General features: G+C 32.3%; 8 protein-coding genes across 8 annotated transcripts; 4 read left to right on the top strand and 4 right to left on the bottom strand.

Annotated features, from left to right (window-relative positions):
• Nucleotides 1-1680: 1680 nt before the first annotated feature.
• Nucleotides 1681-6918, top strand: LOC149060094 (uncharacterized). Its single transcript, XM_089227697.1, has one exon. The coding sequence runs from the start codon at nucleotides 1681-1683 to the stop codon at nucleotides 6916-6918; it is 5238 nt and encodes a 1745-aa protein (XP_089083823.1).
• A 1521-nt stretch (nucleotides 6919-8439) lies between these two features.
• LOC149060093 (uncharacterized) lies at nucleotides 8440-9198 on the bottom strand. Its single transcript, XM_089227691.1, has one exon. It carries the CDS (start codon nucleotides 9196-9198, stop codon nucleotides 8440-8442), a length of 759 nt encoding a protein of 252 aa, XP_089083817.1.
• Nucleotides 9199-9544: 346 nt separating this feature from the next.
• LOC149060092 (uncharacterized) lies at nucleotides 9545-10179 on the bottom strand. Its single transcript, XM_089227685.1, is given in 2 exon segments — nucleotides 9545-9780; nucleotides 9783-10179. Coding segments are annotated over 2 exon segments (633 nt in total).
• Nucleotides 10180-11116: 937 nt separating this feature from the next.
• On the top strand, nucleotides 11117-12061 carry LOC149060091 (uncharacterized). The gene has a single exon (XM_089227680.1). It carries the CDS (start codon nucleotides 11117-11119, stop codon nucleotides 12059-12061), a length of 945 nt encoding a protein of 314 aa, XP_089083806.1.
• Nucleotides 12061-12920, top strand: LOC149060090 (uncharacterized). Its single transcript, XM_089227674.1, has 2 exons — nucleotides 12061-12298; nucleotides 12712-12920. Exons 1-2 carry the CDS (start codon nucleotides 12061-12063, stop codon nucleotides 12918-12920), a joined length of 447 nt encoding a protein of 148 aa, XP_089083800.1.
• A 1767-nt stretch (nucleotides 12921-14687) lies between these two features.
• On the bottom strand, nucleotides 14688-16211 carry LOC107172727 (E3 SUMO-protein ligase ZBED1-like). The gene has a single exon (XM_089217085.1). It carries the CDS (start codon nucleotides 16185-16187, stop codon nucleotides 14688-14690), a length of 1500 nt encoding a protein of 499 aa, XP_089073211.1. The 5' UTR covers nucleotides 16188-16211.
• Nucleotides 16212-19279: 3068 nt separating this feature from the next.
• Nucleotides 19280-20755, top strand: LOC149060089 (uncharacterized). Its single transcript, XM_089218053.1, has 4 exons — nucleotides 19280-19519; nucleotides 19714-19830; nucleotides 19906-20102; nucleotides 20413-20755. The coding sequence occupies exons 1-4, from the start codon at nucleotides 19463-19465 to the stop codon at nucleotides 20570-20572; spliced, it is 531 nt and encodes a 176-aa protein (XP_089074179.1). The 5' UTR covers nucleotides 19280-19462; the 3' UTR covers nucleotides 20573-20755.
• Nucleotides 20756-21983: 1228 nt separating this feature from the next.
• LOC149060088 (baculoviral IAP repeat-containing protein 7-like) lies at nucleotides 21984-22469 on the bottom strand. The gene is made up of 2 exons (XM_089218068.1): nucleotides 22271-22469; nucleotides 21984-22201 (listed from the first exon to the last, which is right to left on the bottom strand). Exons 1-2 carry the CDS (start codon nucleotides 22393-22395, stop codon nucleotides 21988-21990), a joined length of 339 nt encoding a protein of 112 aa, XP_089074194.1. The 5' UTR covers nucleotides 22396-22469; the 3' UTR covers nucleotides 21984-21987.
• Nucleotides 22470-25448: the final 2979 nt, after the last annotated feature.

Below are 25448 nucleotides of genomic sequence, written 5' to 3'. Positions count from 1 at the left end.
TTTGTGAAAAATATTTTTGGGGAAATATTGCATTTAAATTTTCAATTATTAATATCATAAGTTCTATGAAAAATATTTTAATAATTATTGCATTTCAATTGTCTGATCTTTTTGCACATTGTTTTCTTTGTGATCTTTTACTGATAAAATAAAAGTGCGCAAGGAATGGTATATATATACTACTTATGTGCTTCAAAAGAAGACCATCTATGTTTGCTCCATATATGTGGAATGTCTACAATGCCATAAAATTAGGTTATAGTAGGACTAATAATGTATCAGAAGGTTGGAACAATAAGTTCCTACATTTAATTAGATTTAAACATACACATATATATATATATTTATTGAAGCTTTACAAATGATGAACTCCATTAGCTCAATGGAGATTTTAAAACTAAATACAGGTATTCAAATAAATTGTAAAATTAAATCAAATGAAAAACGGCTTAAAAACATATGTAAAACTTCTCGATTCAAAACAAATAGTGAAATTATTAGTTTTTTAAAAAACGTATCCTACGTAATTAAATATTAAATTTTTAATATTATCTTAAAATTAATACAAAATCATTTATCTTTTCACTTTATTAGAATAAACTTTTCAATTATATTATTATTGTTGACACCACAATCAATGCATGCACCTGCACACCATGTCCACCACCAAAAGCCCGATAAGCTTATCTGTCGACCGACTGGTCACGGCGGCGGCGACTCCGCGTATTCTCTTGACTCGACCAGTACAGGTGACGTAGCCGCGACGACGTGTGCGTGTCGTCCGTTGCCGCTTTGTTTTTTGGTATTATTGCCGTGCAAATATATCGCCGTATGTAAACGTACTTATTCGCCCGTCCCTCGTCGCAGTGCGAAAGTTTACATTATTATTATGTATTAAGTCGATGATCATCGCTCGTCCGCAAAGTGCGCAACGCGACTCGACATATTCGAAAATACTATTATAGTACGTGAGTGTTGGCCATTAGTATTATCACCGGCTGCCCGTCATTATTGCTACGTCGACAAGTTATTACGCAACTGGTCCAGCGGTTCCACCACGACTCACACATTGCAATCCACGGTATCAGGTCGTACTATCATTGTGTATATTTATTATCACTTCGGGATGTTTATATGATATTAATTGTTATCGTTCTGTATTCGTATTATTGTTGAATTATATTATTATTTAAATTATTATTATAACGATCGCATGTGATCCGAAATTTATTATATTATTATTATACTATTACATTATTAGTATAGTATTTTGTACTTACGGTGGTCGTTTGTGACCATATTATCACTAACATAGGTTAAGACCTCATTTGTATTATTATCTGTATTTCAAATATTATTCAATTATTTGTCATATTGGTATTCGCTTGTTTACTTTCCATATTTTAATTCCTGCTGTTGGCAATCTCCTGATAAGTTATTTGTTGGGCGTGCCAGCCGAAACATTGGTCCATTCGAGGCCGGATATCGAAAATACAGTCCACTTTAATTAATTACGTAACCATTCGATAAAACAAGTGAATTTGGTCATAATCTTACTGTTCATAGCTGTTTCAAGTCTATTTATTATATTGTTGTATGGTAGCATCGTGATGGCCATCTAGATACGTCATATTATCGTTGTCGTTTTTCTATTTTATCATACAGTATTAATGTTTCACGATGGCGCCAACAGATCAACAACAACAACAGGAACGTTTTGAGCGATCTTTACAGCGCGCTATTGTTAAACGAGATAAGTATGTCAATCAGATGTTGATTTTGTTCGACTTAGCGAAGACAGTTGAGTCTGATCCGTCATCATTACCTATATTCAATGCGCGTACACGGGATTTGGAAACACTCATGTCGAATTTTCGCCACGATCAGGAGGACGTTATGGATCAGTTGGTTGAGCTAGGGCGGATTGAGGAGTTCGTACGAGACCATAGTACCATTGAAACTATTGTCACCGAACAATACTATTCAATACAAGCCGTGGCGGGTGCTGTGGCCTGTTGTAAATTGGATACGGTACCCAGATCAGGTTCTCACATTAATTTACCAAAAATTAAGTTACCGCATTTTAATGGTGACATAATTAATTGGCGGTCTTATCGTGACACATTTACATCGCTTGTCCACGATAATTCAGATCTTAACAGTGTTGAGCGGTTTCATTATTTAATTGCTTCAGTCTCTGGAGCTGCGAGTACTGTGGTACGTTCAGTCCCTCTTACTGGTCCCAATTATGAGATCGCTTGGAACGCATTGCATGATCGATTTGACAGTACGCGTCTTATACTTCACGCGCACTTGGATAAGTTATTCGGATTTTCTCCCATACAAAATGAATCGCTGACTGATTTAAATAATTTTTTAGATGTATTTAAAGAGAACACAGCAGCGATCGACGCTTTAGGTTTGAATGATTTGTCCGGTTTTCTATTATTCTATATAGCGTCGCGCGTCCTGGATAGTTCGACGAAACGCCTCTTCGAGGCTGATCAAGGTACACATGATCTTCCCACTCTAAATGATTTATTAATATTCATACAATCTCGGTGCAAAATCTTACAAAATAGTTCGATGACAAACGTCGAAAGGAAACCTACAGCTTTCACGCGCCGAAAGCCTGTAATTTCAAGATCTTCGTTATTGGCCGCAACCAAGGAGCACGAGCCTCACTGCTATGCGTGCCAAGGGACACACTATGTATACAAATGTGAGAAGTTTAGGGGACTAACCACATCAGCACGATTTCAGCTGGTAAAGTCCAACAACATGTGTTCAAATTGTCTCAGTGGTACCCATACGGCTTCCACGTGTTCGTCGAAGTATTCGTGTCGAACCTGTTCCGGAAAACATCACTCGTTACTACACTTCGAATCACGAAAGCGCCAGGCTGGCACTAACTCAAATAACCATGCACCCGCGGTTCCATCGTCGTCGGCACCCCCCGTTGGTAGTCTACCAAGCACGGATGACACGTCATTTGTTGGTACCGTTAGCAGCGGCAATTTGAGTGTTTTGGGCACAGCTGTTATTCGGATGTGCAACCAACAAGGACAGTGGGTACCAGTCCGTGCATTAATAGATTGTGGATCACAAATATCTGCTATAACAACAAAATGCGCGACGCGACTTGGTCTTACTCGGTGCAATCGTAAAATCAACGTAGTCGGACTGTCACAGAGCCCCGTAGTCCAGGCAAAAGGTGTAGTCTTGTGCAGCATAGTACCACACATGCGGTTAGATCGAAAGCTAACTTGTGAACCCGTTCTATTGTCAAAGATCACTGGGATGATGCCCTCGAAAGTGTTAGATTTATCTATACGAACCCAGTATATGGATCTGGAGCTCGCAGATCCGAATTTCGATCGTCCAGGGCAAATTGAATTTTTACTAGGCGCTGACGTGTACAACCACATTTTCAAAGACGGTTATCATGTACGTCATACACCAGGGTGGCCTTCTGCATTCGAGACAACATTAGGCTGGATTATTGTTGGAGCCGCGGCAGTCTCAAGCGCTCCGTCATCGCAAGTATCACTGTCATTAACAACCGAACCGTCACTCAAACAATTGCTGAACCGGTTTTGGGAAGTTGAGGAGCCTGTGGTTTTACCTAACCCGTTTACAGAAGAACAAAAGTGCGAAGAGATTTTCCGTCGTACCACCACCAGAGATCCGTCTGGGAGGTACTCAGTGTCGTTTCCGTTTAAAACCGATCCGTCTGTTCTTGGTGATTCCCGGTCAATGGCACTATCAAGATTTTATAACTTGGAGCGTAAATTAAAAGCCGATCCTATCATATACGAGGAATATAACTCCTTTATGAAGGAGTATTTACAACTTGGCCACATGAAACTTGCGCAAACTCCCGCAAACTACATCATTCCACATCACGCAGTCGTCAAACGAGCGAACGGAAAAATTAAACTAAGAGTCGTATTTGACGCGTCTGCCACTACATCCTCTGGAACATCATTAAACAACTTGTTATTTACCGGACCCAAATTGCAGTGTGACATAGCAGATCTATTATTACGATGTCGCTTTCATGTATATATGCTCACAGCAGATATATGCAAAATGTATAGACAAATACAAGTGTCACCAGCGGAATGCTCCTATCAGCATATTTTATGGCGCAACGATCCATCTGAATCAATACAGGAGTATGCATTGTCAACAGTTACTTACGGAGTGTCTTCTTCTCCCTTTCAAGCTATCCGTGTATTGCATCAATTGGAACTGGACGAAGGTTCTAAATACCCAGCTGCACAAGGAGTCTTGTCTAGTCAAACTTACGTCGATGACATTATAACAGGAGCTGCCTCAGTCGAACAGATCGTGACGTTGCAGAAACAGCTCATCGGTTTGCTAGGTCAAGGTCAATTTGAGTTAAAAAAGTGGGCAAGCAACTGTCCACACGTTCTGCAAAATATCCCAAAGGACGATCAAGTTGTGGAACTGTCATTCGACCCAAAGGATGATTGTTCCATAAAGATTCTGGGGTTACATTGGGACCCGGCAAATGATCTATTCAGTTATCATAGTGATCCATGCGTCTCTCGACCTACGAAACGTTCAGTTCTATCCGCGATAGCTAAGATCTATGACCCACTCGGAGCCTTATCACCTATCACTTTTTGGGCTAAGTGCTTCATGCAGATTTTATGGAAAAATGCTTACCAGTGGGACCAACCAATCCCCGACGAATTAGCTTCTTCCTGGAATTCATTCTCCACACAATTACCTTCGGTCTCACAAGTTAAAATCAGGAGACATATTCCAATTGAACAGTGTACTGAAGTGCAGCTACTAGGTTTCTCCGATGCATCACAAAAGGGATATTCAGCTGTTGTTTACATGCGATTGTCGTATACTTCAAAACCTGGCACAGTACATTTACTTACAGCAAGGTCGAAGGTGGCACCGTTAAAGAACAGTCGTCTGGACGAGTCACTTTCCATTCCGAGGTTGGAATTATGCGGGGCATTGCTCTTAGCTCAAACATTGCATCGGGTACAAAAGGCATTGTCGTCAATCACTCACATATCCTCGATTCATGCATGGACCGACTCTACAGTGGTGTTGTCTTGGCTAACAACTCAGCAAGTTACATTCAAGGTATTTGTTACGAACAGGCTTAACAAGATAGGTGAACTTTTGCCTTCGGGTCAGTGGCGATATGTACCATCAATGCAAAATCCAGCTGATTGTGTGTCACGTGGCCTACTTCCTACTGAAGCATTAGAACACAGTTTATACTGGGATGGTCCATCTTTCGTGCAACAGTCACCTGATACTTGGAATTCACTACAGTATGAAAAAATTCCCATAGCTGAACTACCTGAACAGAAAACCGTGGCAGAGACATTGCACGTTACTGTTACATCAACAACGAATGACGACTGGCTTGATAAATTCTTATCATTGACTCGGTTAAAGAGAGTCATTGCTTACATGAGACGTTTCATCGTCAAGACTCGTCACAAGTCACTCCAGCGAAATCCCGCACATCAATGTGACGACCATCCACCTATGTTTACAGGATTCCTTAGATATGAAGAACTTCGTGATGCTCTACAGACGCTCGTCCAAATAACACAACGCATCCACTTTCCACAGTTACTCAAGTGTATGTCATCTTCGTCATCGTCCATCAAACCTCGGTCGATATCTTGTCTTACCCCGTTCATTGACGCATCTGGAATCATACGCGTGGGTGGACGATTGCGCCATTCAACCGCACCGGAAGATTTCAAATATCCAGTGCTAATGCCAAAGTCAAGCGCTTTAACGTTACTATTGATCCGATATTATCACATAATTGGTATGCACGCTGGACCTCAGCTGGTGGCATCCTTGTTGTCTTCTCAATTCTGGATTGTGTCAGGTCGATCAGTTATTCGTCACGTTATCTTCAAATGTGTTACCTGCACACGACATCGAGCGTCAACTGTCAAAACGTTTATGGGCGATCTTCCATCCTCACGAGTGTGTCCATCGAGACCCTTCTCGAATGTCGGTGTAGACTACGCGGGACCACTTTTGATCAAGGAAGGCAAACGTCGGAATGCCCGTTCTACAAAATGTTATGTGGCGATCTTCATTTGCATGGCTGTAAAAGCGGTGCACATCGAGGTGGTCTCTGACCTCACAACTTCGGCATTCCTTGCATCATTGCACCGTTTCATTGCTCGTCGAGGAATACCTTCAGAGATATACTCAGACTGTGGTACCAATTTCCAAGGTGCCGCATCTGAATTACGTCAGTTGTGGTCAGATCCTGAAGCACAAAACCTTGTCTCAAATGCTGTGCCGTGTAGGTGGCACTTCAACCCACCGGCTGCTCCCCACTTCGGGGGATTGTGGGAAGCAGCAGTTAAGTCCATGAAAATCCACCTGAAACGAGTAATTGGCACCCAACTGTTAACATTTGAGGAGATGTGCACCATAACTCAACGAATAGAAGCCATACTGAACTCACGACCAATTACACCCCTTTCGTCAGATCCGAATGATATACGAGCGTTAACACCAGGTCACTTCCTCATAGGTGCACCTCTCGCCACGCTGCCTGACCCCGACGTGACGCAGATTCCGATAAACCGTCTCAACCGATGGCAGCTGTTGGATCAATTTCACCAATCGTTATGGAAACGTTGGTCTTTAGAATACTTGCGATCATTGCAAGTCCGATCAAAATGGCACCACCCGCAACCTAACGTCACAGTTGGTGATCTTGTACTAGTTCAGTCTCCAAATTTGCCACCCACATTCTGGAAAATGGGACGTGTCGAAGCAGTTCATCCCGGCGAAGATGGAGTTGTGAGGGTAGCAACTGTCCGCACCAGTGATGGCACCCTCAAGCGGCCCGTGGTCAAATTAGCTCGTCTTCCAATCAATTAATTAAAAAAAAAAAAAAGATAAAAATCCTTGTTTATTCCTTAGCAGCAAGGGTCTTTCCTATCCTGTAAACTGATACCTCGTGTAATTTTTGTATTTTGTATAATTTTGTATACTTTATTATGTATTATGTTTTTGTTCAAATATTCATCTTCGTTACGCCTCGCTCACATTTTGGAAGATCCTTAGTCTTCCAAGGGGGGAGTATGTTGACACCACAATCAATGCATGCACCTGCACACCATGTCCACCACCAAAAGCCCGATAAGCTTATCTGTCGACCGACTGGTCACGGCGGCGGCGACTCCGCGTATTCTCTCGACTCGACCAGTACAGGTGACGTAGCCGCGACGACGTGTGCGTGTCGTCCGTTGCCGCTTTGTTTTTTGGTATTATTGCCGTGCAAATATATCGCCGTATGTAAACGTACTTATTCGCCCGTCCCTCGTCGCAGTGCGAAAGTTTACATTATTATTATGTATTAAGTCGATGATCATCGCTCGTCCGCAAAGTGCGCAACGCGACTCGACATATTCGAAAATACTATTATAGTACGTGAGTGTTGGCCATTAGTATTATCACCGGCTGCCCGTCATTATTGCTACGTCGACAAGTTATTACGCAACTGGTCCAGCGGTTCCACCACGACTCACACATTGCAATCCACGGTATCAGGTCGTACTATCATTATGTATATTTATTATCACTTCGGGATGTTTATATGATATTAATTGTTATCGTTCTGTATTCGTATTATTGTTGAATTATATTATTATTTAAATTATTATTATAACGATCGCATGTGATCCGAAATTTATTATATTATTATTATACTATTACATTATTAGTATAGTATTTTGTACTTACGGTGGTCGTTTGTGACCATATTATCACTAACATAGGTTAAGACCTCATTTGTATTATTATCTGTATTTCAAATATTATTCAATTATTTGTCATATTGGTATTCGCTTGTTTACTTTCCATATTTTAATTCCTGCTGTTGGCAATCTCCTGATAAGTTATTTGTTGGGCGTGCCAGCCGAAACAATTATATTATACGATTATACGCTGATTATTCAGTATTTATAAATTTTATATTCAGTGTCAATTGTCCTATCAGCGGGTGTCAATAGTCCTATTATTGGGTGTCAAATATCCTAGATTCGGATATCCCACATAACGACGCCACAACTCTTGGTAGATCTTTTGCTAATAATACTGGTATATTTCAATATTTGTTTACAATTATTATACTATATTATCAAATAAATAAATATTTTAAATAGTTAGCAATACTTTGGCTATTAGTGTTCCCTCTCTTGTAAATACAATGTAGAATACGAATATTTTTTTAGAATGAAAATCGGAACAGGCATTGCGATAAATTGTTGTAATAAATTAGAATTGTGCATTCAGGTGATGAAAACGTATTTGGTACCTATTAGTCAAAAATTGTGTTCAAAAAATAAATTCATTAGAATATCTGGATTATAATATTATATTGAATTAAAGCTACTAATATTAACATATTGTACAAACGCGACACAAACGTTTAATATGCAGAACAACTGTCAATGTCTCATTAAAGTTATCGATCGGATTATTGTTTTGATCAACTAACTGCAAACTTATTGAATTAATGTCTGTTTTGTTTAATCTGTAATATATCAAATTTAGTGGTGACTGAACTACTTTCGATCCAGTTCTTCCACTAGGGAAAAACTCATATATTGAATGACTTTGAAGTTGGTTGTTGAATGACCCATGTGCTATATTACACATTACTTTTATAGAGTTAATTGTGTTTAAATTAGCAGCTTTTCTCGAGCGAAGATCTTCATGTAATGGTCCATAGGTCCTCTTTTCAAATCCAAAAACAGATGCTATACTGTTTGGAACATTTAACTTTAGTCTTCCATTGCATTTAATGTATGTTCTAAAATCGACGTGATCAATAGATACGTTGAATGTTAGCTGTGTTCTCCATTCATTATTGAAGTGATATAACTCTTTCTTAATTTTGTTGTTAATATCTTCAATTTCATAACATCCTTCTTCCAAAATACATATAAACGTTTTTTGTTTATTTACATTATTTAATGACGGAATTACATCTATCTCCAGTCGGTTATTAGTTGAATTTATGTTTGGAAATAAATTTCGTGTTTTCAAATATAACAAAGCTATTTCCGAATCCTCGTAAACGTTAAGAGGCGGGAAATAATTAGTGGATAATAAAGTTGTGTTTCCAGTCAAACTTAATGTGACAGATTCATGCATAATAAAAATTCAAGACATAAATGTCCACAGTTGAATGAATTGAAATCTTGATAGTTAGAATAGTTATATACTATTTTAAACTTTTTAAAATAACGTTGTAATTCAATTGGTGGAGGTAAATCGCCAAAACTATCAAAATATATGACTTTATCTTTATTTTTATGAAACGCTACCCAATGGCTCCCATCGCTTGAAGAAATGTCCAAGTTTAATATACCACATTCATTTACATATGGTTTTTTAGGCAAGTTATCACGTGAAAACACTCCACGGAAATGATTGATTTTCAACTTGGTTATACATTTTATAATATCTTCTGACGAAAGTGGTCTGTCAGGTAGGGTATTTAACAGTTTTTTTTACATACCTTGTTTTTGTTTAAATTTAGGCCACTACCTTTTTTTCTTTTTGAATTTTGAATTGCATTATACACACTAGCACCTCCAGATATTAAGCTACCAAGTGCCGACAATCCTGCAAATATAGGTATTAAGGGAATTACACCTCCTGTTTGTCTCGGTGGTAAAATCAGTCTTTTACCACTATTATTTTTCTTCGAGGTTCATTTTTTCTAGCTAGCATACTATTGTTTTTTGTAACACGTTTCCGTTTACCTTTACAACCCATACCTATTTTTGTTTTAGCTTTCATCGCGTTTGTTACCGCGTACGCTACTAATTTTTCTTTTCTAGGAGTGTCTTTTGCTTTAAATCTTTCCCAGGCACGATTTTCTAACACTTTATCAGCTTTATGTCTATCGTCTAAATTTTTACTCGCTGCATACACAATATCGTGATCCCGACAAGCAGCGTCCAATGGGTTTATTCCTTTGTCACCGCGATCTAGTCTCTTTTTCAATTTCGTACCTGGACCACAATATTTATAGCCTGGCACATGGGCTTCAACTGGGAGGCTATTTATAAGGAAGTTTACTAATCCTTTACCAGTCTTATCTGATTTACACTTTCGAGTTAAACACATCATCTATGACTGATTATAAATTGAAAAATTCTAGAGTATTTATAAGGAAATAAAAATGGATTTGATTGATCAGAAAGATAAATTAGATGTTATAAATGTAGATCTTCAGATGATAAAAAACCATCAAGACACGGTTCGTTATTGCCTGATACTATACGTGCTATATTAGTCGGTCCCAGCGGATCAGGAAAAACAAATATAATGTATAATCTGATCACCCATGCAAACGGGTTAAGATTTGAAAATATTTATTTATACTCTAAAACTTCTAATCAGGAAAAATATGTTTTATTGAAAAAAATAATACCTAGATGATATACAAGAAGCTAATTTTTTCATATTTACAAGCGCTGATAAGGTTATAAAACCAAACATGACTAAGGAGAATTCTATAATAATTTTCGATGATGTTATATGTGGTCCACAATCTATAATCAGAGAATACTTCAGCATTGGCAGACATTCAGGTGCTAGCTCTGTATTTTTTTTAGCACAAACATATTCTAAAATATCAAAACAGCTAGTAAGAGATAACTCAAACTTTTTAATGATACTGAAGCAAGATCATACAAATTTGCGGCATGTATTCAACGATCATTCGTCTGCAGATATGGATTTCTTAGAATTTCGGAAAATTTCTCATTTTTGTTGGAATCGCAGCGACTACGGGTTTTTGGTTATCGATAAAACGCGGGAACTGAATGAAGGAAGATATAGATGCGGTTTTCATACGTTTATTAAAATAAACAAATTTTAAGTACATGTGTACTTAAATAATATATATATATATAAATATAACGTAACACTGTTGTTATCTACATAGTGTTATTAGTAGTCATACGATACAGTTATCTTGTGTTTATTATTCACAATGAACAAAGAAAAAGTTTTGCTGGAAAATTTAATAGCATCAAAAAAGAATATTAAACGAAAAATAATGGAAATGAAACGTGGTGTTATAGATTCTGACAACTATTACCGCGAAGTATTTAAACCAATAATCGAGCCACTGAGTGCACAGACAGAAAAAAATATACAATGTAACTCACAACCAACTGAACTAATAAAAACAGAAACTGTATGCTCTAGTGATGAAGATGATGACGATGAGTTAGATCCATCATTTACAAATTTTTTAGATAATAAACGTCATGTAATAAAACGTTATGATAAATCTTATGGTTTGCATTATGATCAAGCTAGTGATTCATATAAAATAGGAAAACACTCTGTAGTTTTTAGTCATGGTAACTTACAGTTGCTTGATAGTTACTATCCATGGACTGTAGGACTATGGTCTTTATTATGTGAGAAGGAACCAAAAAAAACAACTGTAGAAGATATAGAAAACTATTACGACATTTTGAAAACTACTGGAGTTCATTTAAAAGCAGATGGGAAACCTAAAACCTCAAAGTTTCATAAATGGTCAACTGTTGTAAAACCTCTATACGAACGAATGAAATATGAAGAAAAACAGTTAAACGAGCAAATAACTAAACTTAATAAATCTAGAATTCCTCAAATTGACTTAACACCAATTAAGGATCTTTTATCTAGTAAAAATGCTAAAAAAAGTAATAACGATACAACCATAGAAAATAGAAAATTTGATTTTTATCCAGATGCAAACAGTTCTATGGTTACAGCTCCCACAGTTGAAAATATGTTTAGTTTTACTTCAACACCACAGTCAAAGCAAGGTTCTGGTTTATATAAAGATGTAATGCCGCAAACACAATTAGTTTATTATGACGACCCGAATGAACTAGTAACTAGATTAAATCTTATAAAATCATCACAAAGTGTTGGTAATACTGGTGTTAATAATGAAATTATATCTATTTTAGAAGAACTACGTGAGAGAGATATTATAGTATAATGACAACATTAGAGGCTATAGCTAATGAGCTACATAGACCAGCTAGAAAAATATTTCCTAGACGTAGTGTGGTAACGCGGTTTATTGATGACCTCTGGCAAGCTGATTTAATAGACGTGCAACCTCATTCTAGACAAAATAATGGTTTTAAGTATATTTTAGTTGTCATAGATACATATAGTAAGTATGTATGGGTTGAGGCGTTGAAAAATAAAACATCAAAGAAATGTACAAAAGGTATGTTTAATATATTGAAAAAAGCTCATCCAAAATTGTTACAAACAGATAATGATACAGCATTTTATAATATTAAATTTCAACATTTGATGAAAAAGTAGTAATTAGACATTACAGTTCATACAGTGTTATCAAATGTTCAATTTGTGAACGTGTGATCCAAACTCTGAAAAATAATATATATAAACATTTTACTGCAACAGGTACATGGAATTGGTATAATACAATATCAAAAATTATACAAAATTATAATAATACAAAACATAGAACAATCAAATGTTCACCAAATGAAGCTCGAATGAACACAAACAACATTAAATTTAATACACAGTTAAATGATACATTATATAAACCAAAATTTAAAGTTGATGACAAAGTAAGAATATCTAAGTATAAACATATATTTAGTAAAGGATATACACCAAATTGGACAACAGAAATATTTACAGTTTCAAAAGTTTTACAGACAAATCCAGTAACTTATCAACTAAAAGATGGATCTGACAATATAATCTTAGGTGGATTTTATGAACCAGAAATTCAATCAACTGATTCTCCTGACAAATTTCTCGTTGAACGTATTATAAAAAAAATGGTAATAAAATGTTCGTTAAATGGTTAGGTTTTGATTCAAGTCAAAATTCATAGATAACTTCATCAGATATTTTAAAATAAAGATTTTTATATGTATAAAAGATTTATAATAAAAAAATATATATATATTTTTTTTTATCAATTTGAATTAATTATTTCACATGTTCTCCTGGTACTCCATAGTCTGTTTAAAAAACTTTACAATTTTAATATATCCTCAATCAATATATTCAAAAGCGCTATCAAGTGATGAACTTATTCAATGAAAAAATAATAATACTGATGAATAATACCACTGTTTATACCAATTGTTAGATCATTAAGTTTTTAATTAAAATATTTTGCTAGCTTATAGTGACCGTAAGCCAATGTATTTATCCCATCGTCCATTATATAACGTTTATCATCATTCGCACTTAGAACAAGTTTGTTCATTGTTTTTGAATGAACAACATGTTTATTCGATTGAATGAAATTCATGTTTCTGTGAGATTGTTTTTTCTCAACAGATCTATGGTTAATAAAAGCATTTAATATCTCTATGTAATCAATAAATTTCATATGGTTTTTTATTATATATTTTTTTACACCTTTTGCTTTTTTTTCTACAGTATCATCTATGGTTTTATAAGCGTATAATTTCGGTCTCAATGAAACGAATTCTTTAAGAATTATTGATTTAAGTTCGTCCTTGAAGAATCCAGGTTGACTTTTATGTATTTCACTAAAGCAATAATGTTCTTTAGGATAATTAGATGTGTCAAAATATGGTAATAAATCATTTTTTAAATCATCGAAAAAATTTTCTGTTTGAATAGCATATATTAAGGAATCTGTATCCAAATATAGAGAACTAATTTTTCTGCCATATTTTTTTTTCATTACATTATAATTAGTGCTCGCCATTATACGTGTAATGAACTACACGGGTACACGTGTTCTTAACTGAAACGGGATTAAGGCCCGTGTAATTAAAATACACGTACATACTACCCGTGTACCCGACATTACCCGTGTACCTATATACCCGACATTATCCGTGTACCTACATACCCGAAATTACCCGTATATTTTATTCTTCACGTGTTTGTGTTGAAACTATCGTGATTTCTCTATTTTTTTTTTTTTTTTTTTTTTTTTTTTTTTTTTTTTTTTTTATTAATAGCTCATAATAGTTAATCGAAGTGTGAGTAAAATAATAATTTAGGTAATTAATGTAGATAAATAATAAGACTTTATGATTATGTAAATAGGTACTTTAATATAAATGTAACATACAACTGAACTGCTTCAATGACTGTAGTACAGACAGTACAGTACACAGTTTGACGGTTTAAGATATGTGCACAATGTGCTTACAAGTTACAACGATCGAATACTAATATTCATTGTATATTTCAACATGAGTAAATAAATATATCTAAGAAATTGATAATTGATATTGAAAAATAATAGAATATTTATATGTTATATACTTTACTAATTTGAATTTCTTTTGAAAAAAAAAATTATAAATTAATAAAATAATGTTGTGTTAAAATATTACGTAATATTTTGGTTAACACGAAATATAGGCCATAATAATGACAAAATAAATAAATCCAAAACTTTTAGAAAATGTGATAGATAAAAATTAAAATAACTAACAAAAACGTATAAACAAATAAATAAATAGTAGCAACAATAATATCAATAATAATAATAATGTATAGAGGTATATTGGTAAGTATTTATTCCTAAAATGTTATGAATAATAAATAAATAATAAACCAACAACAAATCACCCTCGATCTCCTTACAATAATTGTTTGTTTTGATAAAGGAAAACCAACATATTTACCGTTTCGGGCGCCAAACAACTTCTCTTAGCCGTCACAATGTTTCCAGCAGTCGAGAAACACCGTTCGGAACTTACTGACGTTGCTGGTATCCCTAAATACTTAACAGCTAAAACAACCATTAATGGATACTTCGTTGCACGCGTCTTCCACCATTCCAATGCATCAAAATCAAACCGTAATTGTGGTTCTGCCAAGTAATTTTGAAATTGAACTGTAGAATCATCTGTATTACAGTTGCCCTTATCACCGTATAGAAACGCAAGTCCCCCGAAGCTATTTTTTGTCTCAGATGTTTGAATTTGCATATCGTCATTATGTTCACTTATATCATCTAACAAACTCTTGACTCGGGTTCGAATTTCTTCTCTTGCATCTGCTGCCTCGTGTTCTAAATCTTTGTATCTTGGGTCGAGAAAAGATGCAATTTGTCGAGCAGACACAACACTAGAAGGATTCCAGTTTAACTTGAAACGGTCTTTTAATTCTTGTATTACAATGTATTTGAAATTTTGAGCAATTTCATCGTCATTTATCTGAGGCTGTAAATGCTTTTCTATAACAATGTTAAGGAGAGGCCTGACCATTGAAATTGAACAATACTTTTCACCACAAAATACAGTTGTAATTACTTGTAGAGGCTTAAGTAATTTAACTATAGTTTCTATAGCTGCCCATTGGTTCTCGGTTACTTCGAACTTTTGTGCCATTGCTGCTGTAGTAACTGTGCGATCAGCAAAGACATTTGATACTGGGCACCTATTTTCATAAAGTCGATCCAACATCATGAATACGGAGTTCCATCTAGTTTTACAACTTTGAATTAAACATTCCGTTGGTAAACCAAGTTGTTCTTGCTTAGTCTTTAAACATTGAGTGGCCACATTTGAATGTTTAAAATGACCAACGATTTTATTACTTAATTGAATTAATTGTTCTATTTTATCATATTTCAAACCATTGTTAATCGCAAGTTGTAAAGTATGCGCGGAACATGTAAGGTCATTTTTTTCTGTAATATTAGTAAGTAAATTGACAGCATTCAAAACATTTTTTGCGTTATCAGTAACTACTGCCATAACTTTTTGTTCGATTTCCCATTTACTAAAAGTAGTTTCCAACTGATTACTTAGATTGAGAGCTGTATGGCGGTCCTCCAATTGGTGAGTTGTCAGAGTGTAAGATTTTGGGCACCACTGGTCATCAATAAAATGTGCAGTAACTGTTATATACGATTCTAGAGATATTGATGACCAACAGTCAGATGTACAACTTACACTCTTGGCATTTCTTAATTCTTTTTTTATTTGTTCTTCAACCGACGATTTAAATGCTTTGAGTCTTCGTTTTATAGCTCCTTCTTTACATATTAAATAATTTGGTTCGACGATAGCCATAAACTGTTTAAACCCAGAACTTGAACAAAATGATAATGGCATTTGGTTTATCGCAATCATTTTAGCTAACGCTTGGTGGATTAGTTCTGTTCTCTCAGAACTACAAATGTTATTATGCTCAAGGTTCTTATTCATAAAAGTTCTACGTCGTTTTCTGAGGGGTGGTTCACGAAATTCTGAAGATGAAGAACAATCGGTATTTAAATTATTTGAAGATGATGATGATGATCCATGTGTCATAATCGTATTAGACTCCTCTACTTCAAGATCATTATCATCACTAAGAAATATAATTTAATTACAATAATAATTAAAATTAATCAAAAAGCTTTGAATTAAAGAAAAAGATTCAGCCAAACAATTTGTCAATTTATGAACTTTAAATGCTTAGAAAAAAAAAAAACTGTGACTAACGATTTTTAATATTTTTCATCTGACAGTGTAACAATATAGTAGGCGCCTTGTATTAAATTTTCAAGTATTTCTACTCAACAAACAAAGTTTTATTGATATTTCTAGAAAAAAAACTAAAAAAAAAATGGAAAATGAAAATGTTCCTAAACAGTTCAAAACAAATCGTTATATTTTGAAAATTTTATCGTGTATAGAAAATGCAAATATAAACAACCAGTGAAAATTTCAAGAATCTACAGTCATGTGTTTTTAAGTTACACCAAAAACCAAATTCGATTTTGTCAAAAACCGATTTTGCGTAAAAATTCCCGTTTTTCCTTAATTTTTATGTTGTTTTTCCCGGCGCTTATGAAAACTATTGGGAAATTTTAACTTTTGACCCCCCCCCCCCCCCCCCCCCAAAGTACCAACTAAATTCACTTTGCTATCAGAAAAGTTACTATTGATGAAAATCCAAGCATTTTTTCTGTCCTAAAACGTGATGACAGACACAAAAAAAAAAAAAAATAAAAAAAAAAAACACACACATCATTGTAAAATCAATACATTCATCGCTTCGCTCAGAATCTAAAATATTTAAGAAATATAATATGAACGACACGTATGAAATGAAAGCGTAACCTTACGAGCTATAAAATGGATTATGAGTCGAAAAATGCATATATTTATTTAAAATTACCATATCGGTGATCTAAACAATAATGATATCTATATATAGGTCTAACTTGATGTTAAGTGGTCTGTACTCTGTAGGGGATACAATATTGAATATACAAAATAGGAGGGGATTGGAATCAAAATATGTATTATATATTAGGTATAGGATCATTATTTTAATAAATAATTATTATAAGTATTTACTATTTTCTTAAAACTTCCAACTTTCTATTCAAAATAATTCATGTTCCAAATACATACCTTTGATTTTGAGTAGTTCTTCCGACATTATGTATTACTTTTAAATGTCTTCCGAACGATCCTGTTGACCCACCAGCACAACTAAACTCTTTATTTGAATTATCATCACATAAATCGCAAAAAGCCCTATCACCTTGCCGTTTACCATATTGCCACACCCAACTTTTTGACCGATTACTCATCTTTCAAACTAAAATAATGAAATTACGTACAACAGTGAATATGAAACGTCACGTCATACACACAGACACTGTATAAATTATGAAACAATCTTAAAATTGACAAAATATTGTAACAAGCTATCGAGGCCGTAAAGTTGTCGATAAGATAACTTTGGGTTTTTTTCTTTAAAACCAGTTTAAAATAATCGTATAATAATATAAGTTATTACATATAACGATTAACGATTGAGAATAATTTAATAGATTAATTAATTTGTATTTACTACCTAAGCCATAATATAACACATTATAACATTTAAAACTCATAACTATTTAAGTATCAATCTCTAAAGTCTAAATAATGAAGATATAAGATTTTGAAATAATTGTATGTATATTTATTAAATGAATTAATAAAATTACAGGGGTGTTCGGTGTCTACTTCATGATAATAAATGCACGAGTAACGGGTATTAAATACACGGGTAACGGGTATTAATTACACGGGTAATGGCCAACGGGTATTAAATACACGTGTATCGGTAAAAAATATCCGTGTATAAAAAACACGGATCTTAATTTATTTTTAGTACGTGTACCCGGGTTACGTGTACACGTGTACTCTAATAACCGTGTATAACCACGAAAATCATACATAAAAATTTTCGAAACGTCTAAAATCGCAGATCCTACATAAATCGCCTTGTCGAATTTAATAGTTTCCTTATGTTGATGAATAGCCATAAGATTCTTAGAATATATAGTTCTATCCTTAAAATTAGTTTTTGACATTAATTTATTAGCTTTTTTTTCTGATGAAACCAGTTTTATAGAAGTTCTTGTTCGAACATTCTCCATACATTTTCCAAAAACACTATTAATTAAAAGCTTCCAGAATTCTTTTTCAAACTCGTTTTTAGCTTCTGTTCTCATTTTAGTACAGAATTCAATGTACGATGCCATCCATTTTTTTTGAGAAAAACGGATAGCTCCTATGCTATACTAACGATATATACTTACATTGTTATTTTGTGAAGTTGAAATATTCGAAAAAAAAATTGAACTTTTTCCGTGTGTGTTTGTGTTGAGCGTCGTGATGTGGTATGATATATTATAAGTTAGTGGGACCGTTGTTCAATACAATGCTTGCGATAAAACTGTTGATGTTTTTTTTTTAGCTAAGTAAAAAAAAATTAAATTCGATTTATAACTATTTTATGTTGTATGTTTAATGATATATACTTGCAATGTTCTTTGAGAAGTTGAAATATTAAAAAAAACTTTTTTCCGTGTGTCTATGTGCTGAGCAGTGTGAAGCGAATGATATGATGTGACATAATTACTCTCGGTTGATGGTCATTTATCCCTGCTACACTTTTAGCATTACTACGGAAAGACTATCTTGCAGTCGTGCAGCAGGCGCTGCAACGCCCTGGATGTTGCTTTGCATATGTTTTATATCAACGTTATGTTTTATATTAATTTTACGCGAATAACAATATTTCTGCATGGTGCATTAAAATAATTATTCATATGAGTAGCGATATAATATACTATTACTATATACCTACTATCAAGGAGGCGTACTACAGTATTCTTTTTATTGCAGGCGCTGCCCACTACTATTACTATTATTATTGGTCTCAAATAATAAAAAAATATAGTCGCACATAATTTACCATCTCTATCAAACAATATAATTTTACACTTCCCGTTTCAGTGTGCTTCAACTGTGTTTAACACTCAATACAAAATAGCAAGACACTTTTAGAGACAGTACGTAAATCCACTCAATATATTTTAGCTACAAGTTATATCTGAATAAATAATAATAAAAAAAAAATGTCATTTGTTAGCTCATTAAATAGTAGTAACGAAGAATCGATGATCGAAAGTGATGTAAGTACAAAATAATATGTTTTTTATATAATTTATATTTATTAGTTATATTTTGGAGATGATTAAATACAATATTTTATTTTGTATAATACTGAACTATGTTGGTTCGGTATTATACATAAAGATGCAAATAAATAGGTGTAGCGTATATATTTTTACTAGATTTTTAGTTACAAAATTTTATTTTATTTCAGAACGATTATAATAATGAGAGTATGAATAACGAGGTTACATCGGTGAAAAAACAAAATATGCGTAGTAAAAATAAAAAACAAGTAAAATCAAATAAGAACAAAACAATGGCTAGAAAAGTAAGTTAAACAAAACATTTACAGTATAGTAAAAAAATTACATTTTTATTTTATTTTTATTTTTTTTTGTTTTAGAATATTTCATATTTGGATAATATTGAAAGTTTGCTAAAAAATGAAAAAATTGAAACTGATATCATAAATACTATTACTGTAAAACAAGGTGATAATTTGATAAATGTTAAGTCTCCAACTGACGACAAAAGTTCCGAGTACTGGACTATCAGCAACTATGAAGTCAAAAATATTAAGAATGTTGATAGCAAGAACAGGTAATATAATATATTATATTATTTATATATGGGGAGACCAGGACTATTTTTGGATAAACGCTTTTATTACGAATGTAAACTAGTGAATAACATTAAATTATTATCCCTACAAAGCGATAGACATTTCTGTCAACTTATATGCTCTTTATTATTTAATCACCAATATTCAAAAATGTATTAACATTATTCACTTCGTCCAGCTATCCGCTTACCCCAGAATATAATATACTTGTAATAAATGTAATATATGTTTTTTTAATAATCATATTACAGTTAGATTAAAAAAAAAATTTTATATTTTTTTTTATAGATGGAAAAAAGCTGAATGTAGTCTTAAAGTAACGATAACCGACCAAGCAAAAGATCAAGAACTTAAGAATAATTTATCAGAGGTTGTACAAACAATATTCACACGCTTTATGTCTGATCCAAAGAGGAAGATAGTAAGATCTAAATTATCAAAGACATAATAATGTATTTATTAATGACGGTAGAAAAAAATTTGAATATATAATAGGTACTATGCAAAATAAAAATTTTTCAGTTTAAATATACTTGTGTTATGAAACATATTTATACATCACTCACATTATATATCAATTAAATATCTGTTACTATTATATTGTAAAAATAAATTATATATTTATACATAGTATTTTATTTATGTATGTAAAAAAAAAAAAAAAATGATTGTATATTTATTTTAAATTGTAGTAAAAAGTAGTGTAGGTACATGAGTTAGTATCATGAAACGTAAAATAAAAAATAATAATAATATAAATTACTGGTTAACAGCTGATTGAAAAAAAATTAGACTACTAAGTCTTGCAATATCATATCTGATAATGAGTTATAATGATACTGTAATAATTCATACATAAAAGAAATATCGTTAGACTCCATATTACTATAACTTAAGTCATAATTCTGAATATATTGGTTTGTAAATTCATTCCGACGACAAGAAGAAGGTAACCCGTTTACATCTGCCATGATTAGTGAATATGCTGTGTCAAAAGTCTTTTGATGACTTGACAATTTTTTTTGTTTTTCAATAATATATAAATCAATACAGTGTTGCAATTGTTTCAAACGGTGTAAATCGATATGTGATAAAGTAATATAATTTTCATTAGAATGTAATATAATTGAAGACTGTTTCACATTAACAGAATAACTTAAATTGTCAGTTATTCTTACACGTTTACATCGAGTTTGCAGATTATCGATAATTGCATTGTAATTATTTTCACACATTAATGTAAGCCATTGTTCTAGATCAAGGTTTAAAATCTTTTTAGTTATTTTACATTCTAATAATATAACGATTGAAATCTTTTTGTTAACAAGCAATCCAACTGTTACACTTTTTTTGCCATACGGTCGAATTTCGAATACCGACTTTGAAACAACCGGTGAAATCATATTATTGTAGCTAGCGGTCTTTAAATTCTTATCGATTTTTTTTCGTTCTGAGGAATTACGTTTGTTAAAGTAGTGTTCTGATTGTTAGAGTGTTTATCATATACTGATAATATTGCTAAATATAACAACATTTTATACTAAAATTATTTAAAAATAAAAAAAAAATGCAAAAAAGTAAATACGTGACCTAATTGATAAGTGTGGAAGGGGGAGAGAAAGATTATTAATTATTAATGATTATATACTTACATTAATTTGCATCAAACCTGAAATTAAACCTTATATATTTAAACAGAACTTCACGCCTTATCCATTAGGTCACGTATTTACAAGATAAAGGATTGAATAATAACACATTTAAGTTGTTTAATAGAATTCGATAATTTATTCGATACCTATTATATAACATTTTTTATACACATATATATATATATATATATATTATATACATCTTAATATACTAGCAAGTGGTATCATATGATTCAATTTCACAATTACATTTAGATCTTCCGCATTTGGTTTTTACATATTCAACAAAGTGATTTCCTTTTGATAATAATACATATATACATTCCGGATTATGTCTCGAGTGTTCAATCCATGGTATATCATCTTTTTTCCAATCGTGTAAGACAAGTCCGCAGGAAAAACATTCTACAACATCTTTTACTCCTCTGAATATGAAACCACAATCAGCCAATAAATATTTATTTTGAGGTATATTTGATGGTAATATATCATACGTTTTTAATCTGGATGTAAATGTAATGTATTCCGGATATGCTGGGAATGATTTGCTTCGTACTAAAGAAACTAATGAAGAAATGTCATTGCTAGTTTTTTGTAAGTTCATGTTTTTAAATGACATTGAAAATCAAAACGTATTACTATAAAAAATATATTCTTAAGAGATACGAAAATAAACATAAAACACAACTTGGTTTAACGATAGTTAATTAGTTACTAAAATGTAAAGAAAATTAATTTTGACACTAAAGAATTACAGCTCAGTGTAGCCAACATGTGTAAGTAATAAATTAATTGTAAATTATTACTGTTAGTAGTCAGATTGTTACTTTTAAAACCACTATCTATTATAATTGGATTACAAAAACATCGTAAAAATTCGTTAACAAAAGATTGTAGTATATTCGATCAGTGTATAATCTAACGAACGTTGAAGTATTTCTAAATTCTATTGCATATCCGTATGATAATTTAAATTTAGATTTTTCAAAATCTAAAAAAAAAATTTTCATTATTTTTGTGTAACAGACGATGTAGGTACACAGTTTTATAACGTGTTATACTTGTTGAGACTTTGTGTTACACAGTGAACGTGTGTAGAAATCTCTTTGTAAAAAAGGTGCTCAGAACATACATTAGGGTTTTTGAGAATTTGTGTTACACGGTGAAGCATGTAGAAATGCCCGCTTGAACTAATGAAATTTCCCTGTAAAAAAGGTGCTCAGAACATACAAATACATACTACTTGAGACGTATTCTATTCTTGAGGACCAAGAACTTCTTGACCGTTTACCAAAATTCTTAGACATTGAAGCCGAAGTTACTGGCAACGCAGCGTATTCAATGTTCAATTTGTCACTTGTTGAAGATTGGGACAAATCACCTCATTTTTGTCAATAAGTACTTGAAAGATAATTTTCACATTCTTAATTGTACCTATAGTTACTTATGTATATTTGAAATTAGGATATGTTTGCTTTAATATTATAGGGAGTAGAAATAACTTTATTGTATAATGTTTTTAGGATCAGCTGATGAATCACCAGAATATAAGTGATCACAAAACCAACCTACCTAGTTCATACAAACAGAAAACAAAGAAAAATGTAACTTGGTTTTTACCTTTTAAATATATATAGTATCCACCTATTACAATTTTGTTTTTAGGTGTCTATCATTATAATATTAATTTTTTTAGATTTTTTTTGCAAATAACAACTGTATATTAATAGTCCAGTATATAAGTTTCTAATCTAGGTAAGTATTTTAACCCAAATTTTTCATACTTACATACGTATTAGGTATATGCTTTGATTATTTTTTGTATTAATTTACTATTGTTTCCATCATTATTATAAACATTTTTTCTGTATTTGAAACCTAAACAAAATCTATCTACACTGTATTAAACGATGGCAGTAGGTAGAAAGTTATTTTTTTTTTATGTATATAAATCTAATAATGCAATTATTAATATTATAAATATACATTAAAATATTACATTTTTTTTTGTTACATCTAAACTACAAACTGCATATTATTTATAATTTTCTGAAAAATCGATAATTTTATAATTGTATAGTTGTATAATTATATAATAATTGTAAATGTGGAGGTAAATCATAACTGGGTGAGATTTTACATAACATCTGGTCCCAAATTAAAAATACAATTTCTGAAAATGAATCTTTTGTGAACCTATATCATTAAGTAATAAATATTTTATATGCGTATAGATGTATAGTTAAAGTTAAATGGAATTTAGGCCCATTCCAAAATACAGAACATAAACAAGCTGGATTTTCATTAATAGTTCATAGTTTTAATTGTTCTGAAATTCTTTTAGCAGCATTCTGTAATTTACCAGAATCAACGAACAAAATCAACATCATATTCTATAAAGGGAACAATCTGAATCTGATGATGAAAAGGTCATTTCATTTCTATAATTCTGTCCATAATGTGAGTTAACTTATGTACATATTAATTACTGATTAATTTGTGAATATATAATTATATACAAATTGGCATTTTATTCGGAAATAATAAAAAACAAATATCTCATTTGATATTTCATTATTATGTTGATAAGATTTCATTAATTTTATTTTATCGAACCAAAATTGGCCCTATAAATTTATGGATCAAAAGTGACTAATAGTCGATAACTTATTGATTCAATAACTTTGTGTGACATATTTTAATTTTTATCGATTCAATAACTCAACTTATTGAACCAATAATATAGTTTTGTGCAACCGCCCCTTAATATAATATATTATAATTTGTGTAGTATTGAAAAATTTGAAAAAATATTTTCGAATGTACTTTGTAGGTACTTAATTGTATTTATCGTTGAAAATATATTGTGTTTGCTTTTGTAGATGCATTATTGGACATTGGTAATTTTATTGACAAAAATAATGAAATGAGTGATTTTACAAAATATTCCATTCTCAAACTTTGTAATGTTCTTAAAGATTTTACCTTTCCATTTTTACTTTATTTTAAATAAGGCAAACATAAAAAATGTTTTTTTAAGACTAAATAAAAAATATTCTTGGCTTGAGTACTCACATGTAAAGTCTGGATTATTTTGTAAATACTGTGTATAATTTTTAGTGTCAACAAAAGGTAGTAGAACACTAGAAGAAATACTGAGCAACTGAAAAACCTTGTTACTGAATCATTAAAGAATTTTGCAAAATTAATTAGTAAAGATGGTTATTTAGATAAACACAACAACAATTTGTACCACAAAAACTGTATTCAGTTTGCTACTAACTTTAAAAAACTTATTTAAATTCTGAAACTGTTGTCGTGAATATTTTAGATTCACAAAGAGTGAAACTCATAAAAGTAAATCGAGAGCGTCTTAAACCTGTAGTAGAAACAATTATATTTTTAGGAAGACAGAATATTGCATATTAATAATAGACACAGAAATTATGGCAATCTTATGATAGAGTCTATTGTGAATGAAGGAAATTTTAGAGAGATGTTAAGATTCATATTAAAAGCAGGCGATACTATAGGCTAGATGGTTAGAAGATCACTTAAAAAATCAAATTCTAAAGCTACATATATTAGCTATTCTATTCAAAATTTCAAAATAAATTAATTGAATTTGTAAAAAAGAAATTTTCATATCTTAAAAGAAATAGAACAGACTAA

This window comes from Diuraphis noxia, unplaced genomic scaffold, assembly GCF_037042655.1.
Source record: "Diuraphis noxia isolate RWA-SAM2 unplaced genomic scaffold, SU_Dnox_SAM2 contig0001, whole genome shotgun sequence".
Lineage (NCBI taxonomy): Eukaryota > Metazoa > Arthropoda > Insecta > Hemiptera > Aphididae > Diuraphis > Diuraphis noxia.
The sequence above is the reverse complement of the archived record's forward strand: the minus strand, read 5'-3'. Positions and strand labels throughout refer to the sequence as shown.

What these genes read in the sequence shown, in the direction of transcription:
- LOC149060094 (XM_089227697.1), top strand. Translation starts at nt 1,681, where the DNA reads ATGGCGCCAACAGATCAACAACAACAACAGGAACGTTTTGAGCGATCT.
- LOC107172727 (XM_089217085.1), bottom strand. Translation starts at nt 16,187, where the DNA reads ATGATTGCGATAAACCAAATGCCATTATCATTTTGTTCAAGTTCTGGG.
- LOC149060089 (XM_089218053.1), top strand. Translation starts at nt 19,463, where the DNA reads ATGTCATTTGTTAGCTCATTAAATAGTAGTAACGAAGAATCGATGATC. An exon ending in ACAAAACAATGGCTAGAAAA is followed by an intron (nt 19,831 to 19,905) that starts GTAAGTTAAACA and finishes TTTTTGTTTTAG; the next exon opens with AATATTTCATATTTGGATAA. An exon ending in AATGTTGATAGCAAGAACAG is followed by an intron (nt 20,103 to 20,412) that starts GTAATATAATAT and finishes TTTTTTTTATAG; the next exon opens with ATGGAAAAAAGCTGAATGTA.
- LOC149060090 (XM_089227674.1), top strand. Translation starts at nt 12,061, where the DNA reads ATGACAACATTAGAGGCTATAGCTAATGAGCTACATAGACCAGCTAGA. An exon ending in ATCAAAGAAATGTACAAAAG is followed by an intron (nt 12,299 to 12,711) that starts GTATGTTTAATA and finishes TATTTAGTAAAG; the next exon opens with GATATACACCAAATTGGACA.
- LOC149060093 (XM_089227691.1), bottom strand. Translation starts at nt 9,198, where the DNA reads ATGCATGAATCTGTCACATTAAGTTTGACTGGAAACACAACTTTATTA.
- LOC149060088 (XM_089218068.1), bottom strand. Translation starts at nt 22,395, where the DNA reads ATGTCATTTAAAAACATGAACTTACAAAAAACTAGCAATGACATTTCT. An exon ending in TTTACATCCAGATTAAAAAC is followed by an intron (nt 22,202 to 22,270) that starts GTATGATATATT and finishes TTTCATATTCAG; the next exon opens with AGGAGTAAAAGATGTTGTAG.
- LOC149060091 (XM_089227680.1), top strand. Translation starts at nt 11,117, where the DNA reads ATGGAAATGAAACGTGGTGTTATAGATTCTGACAACTATTACCGCGAA.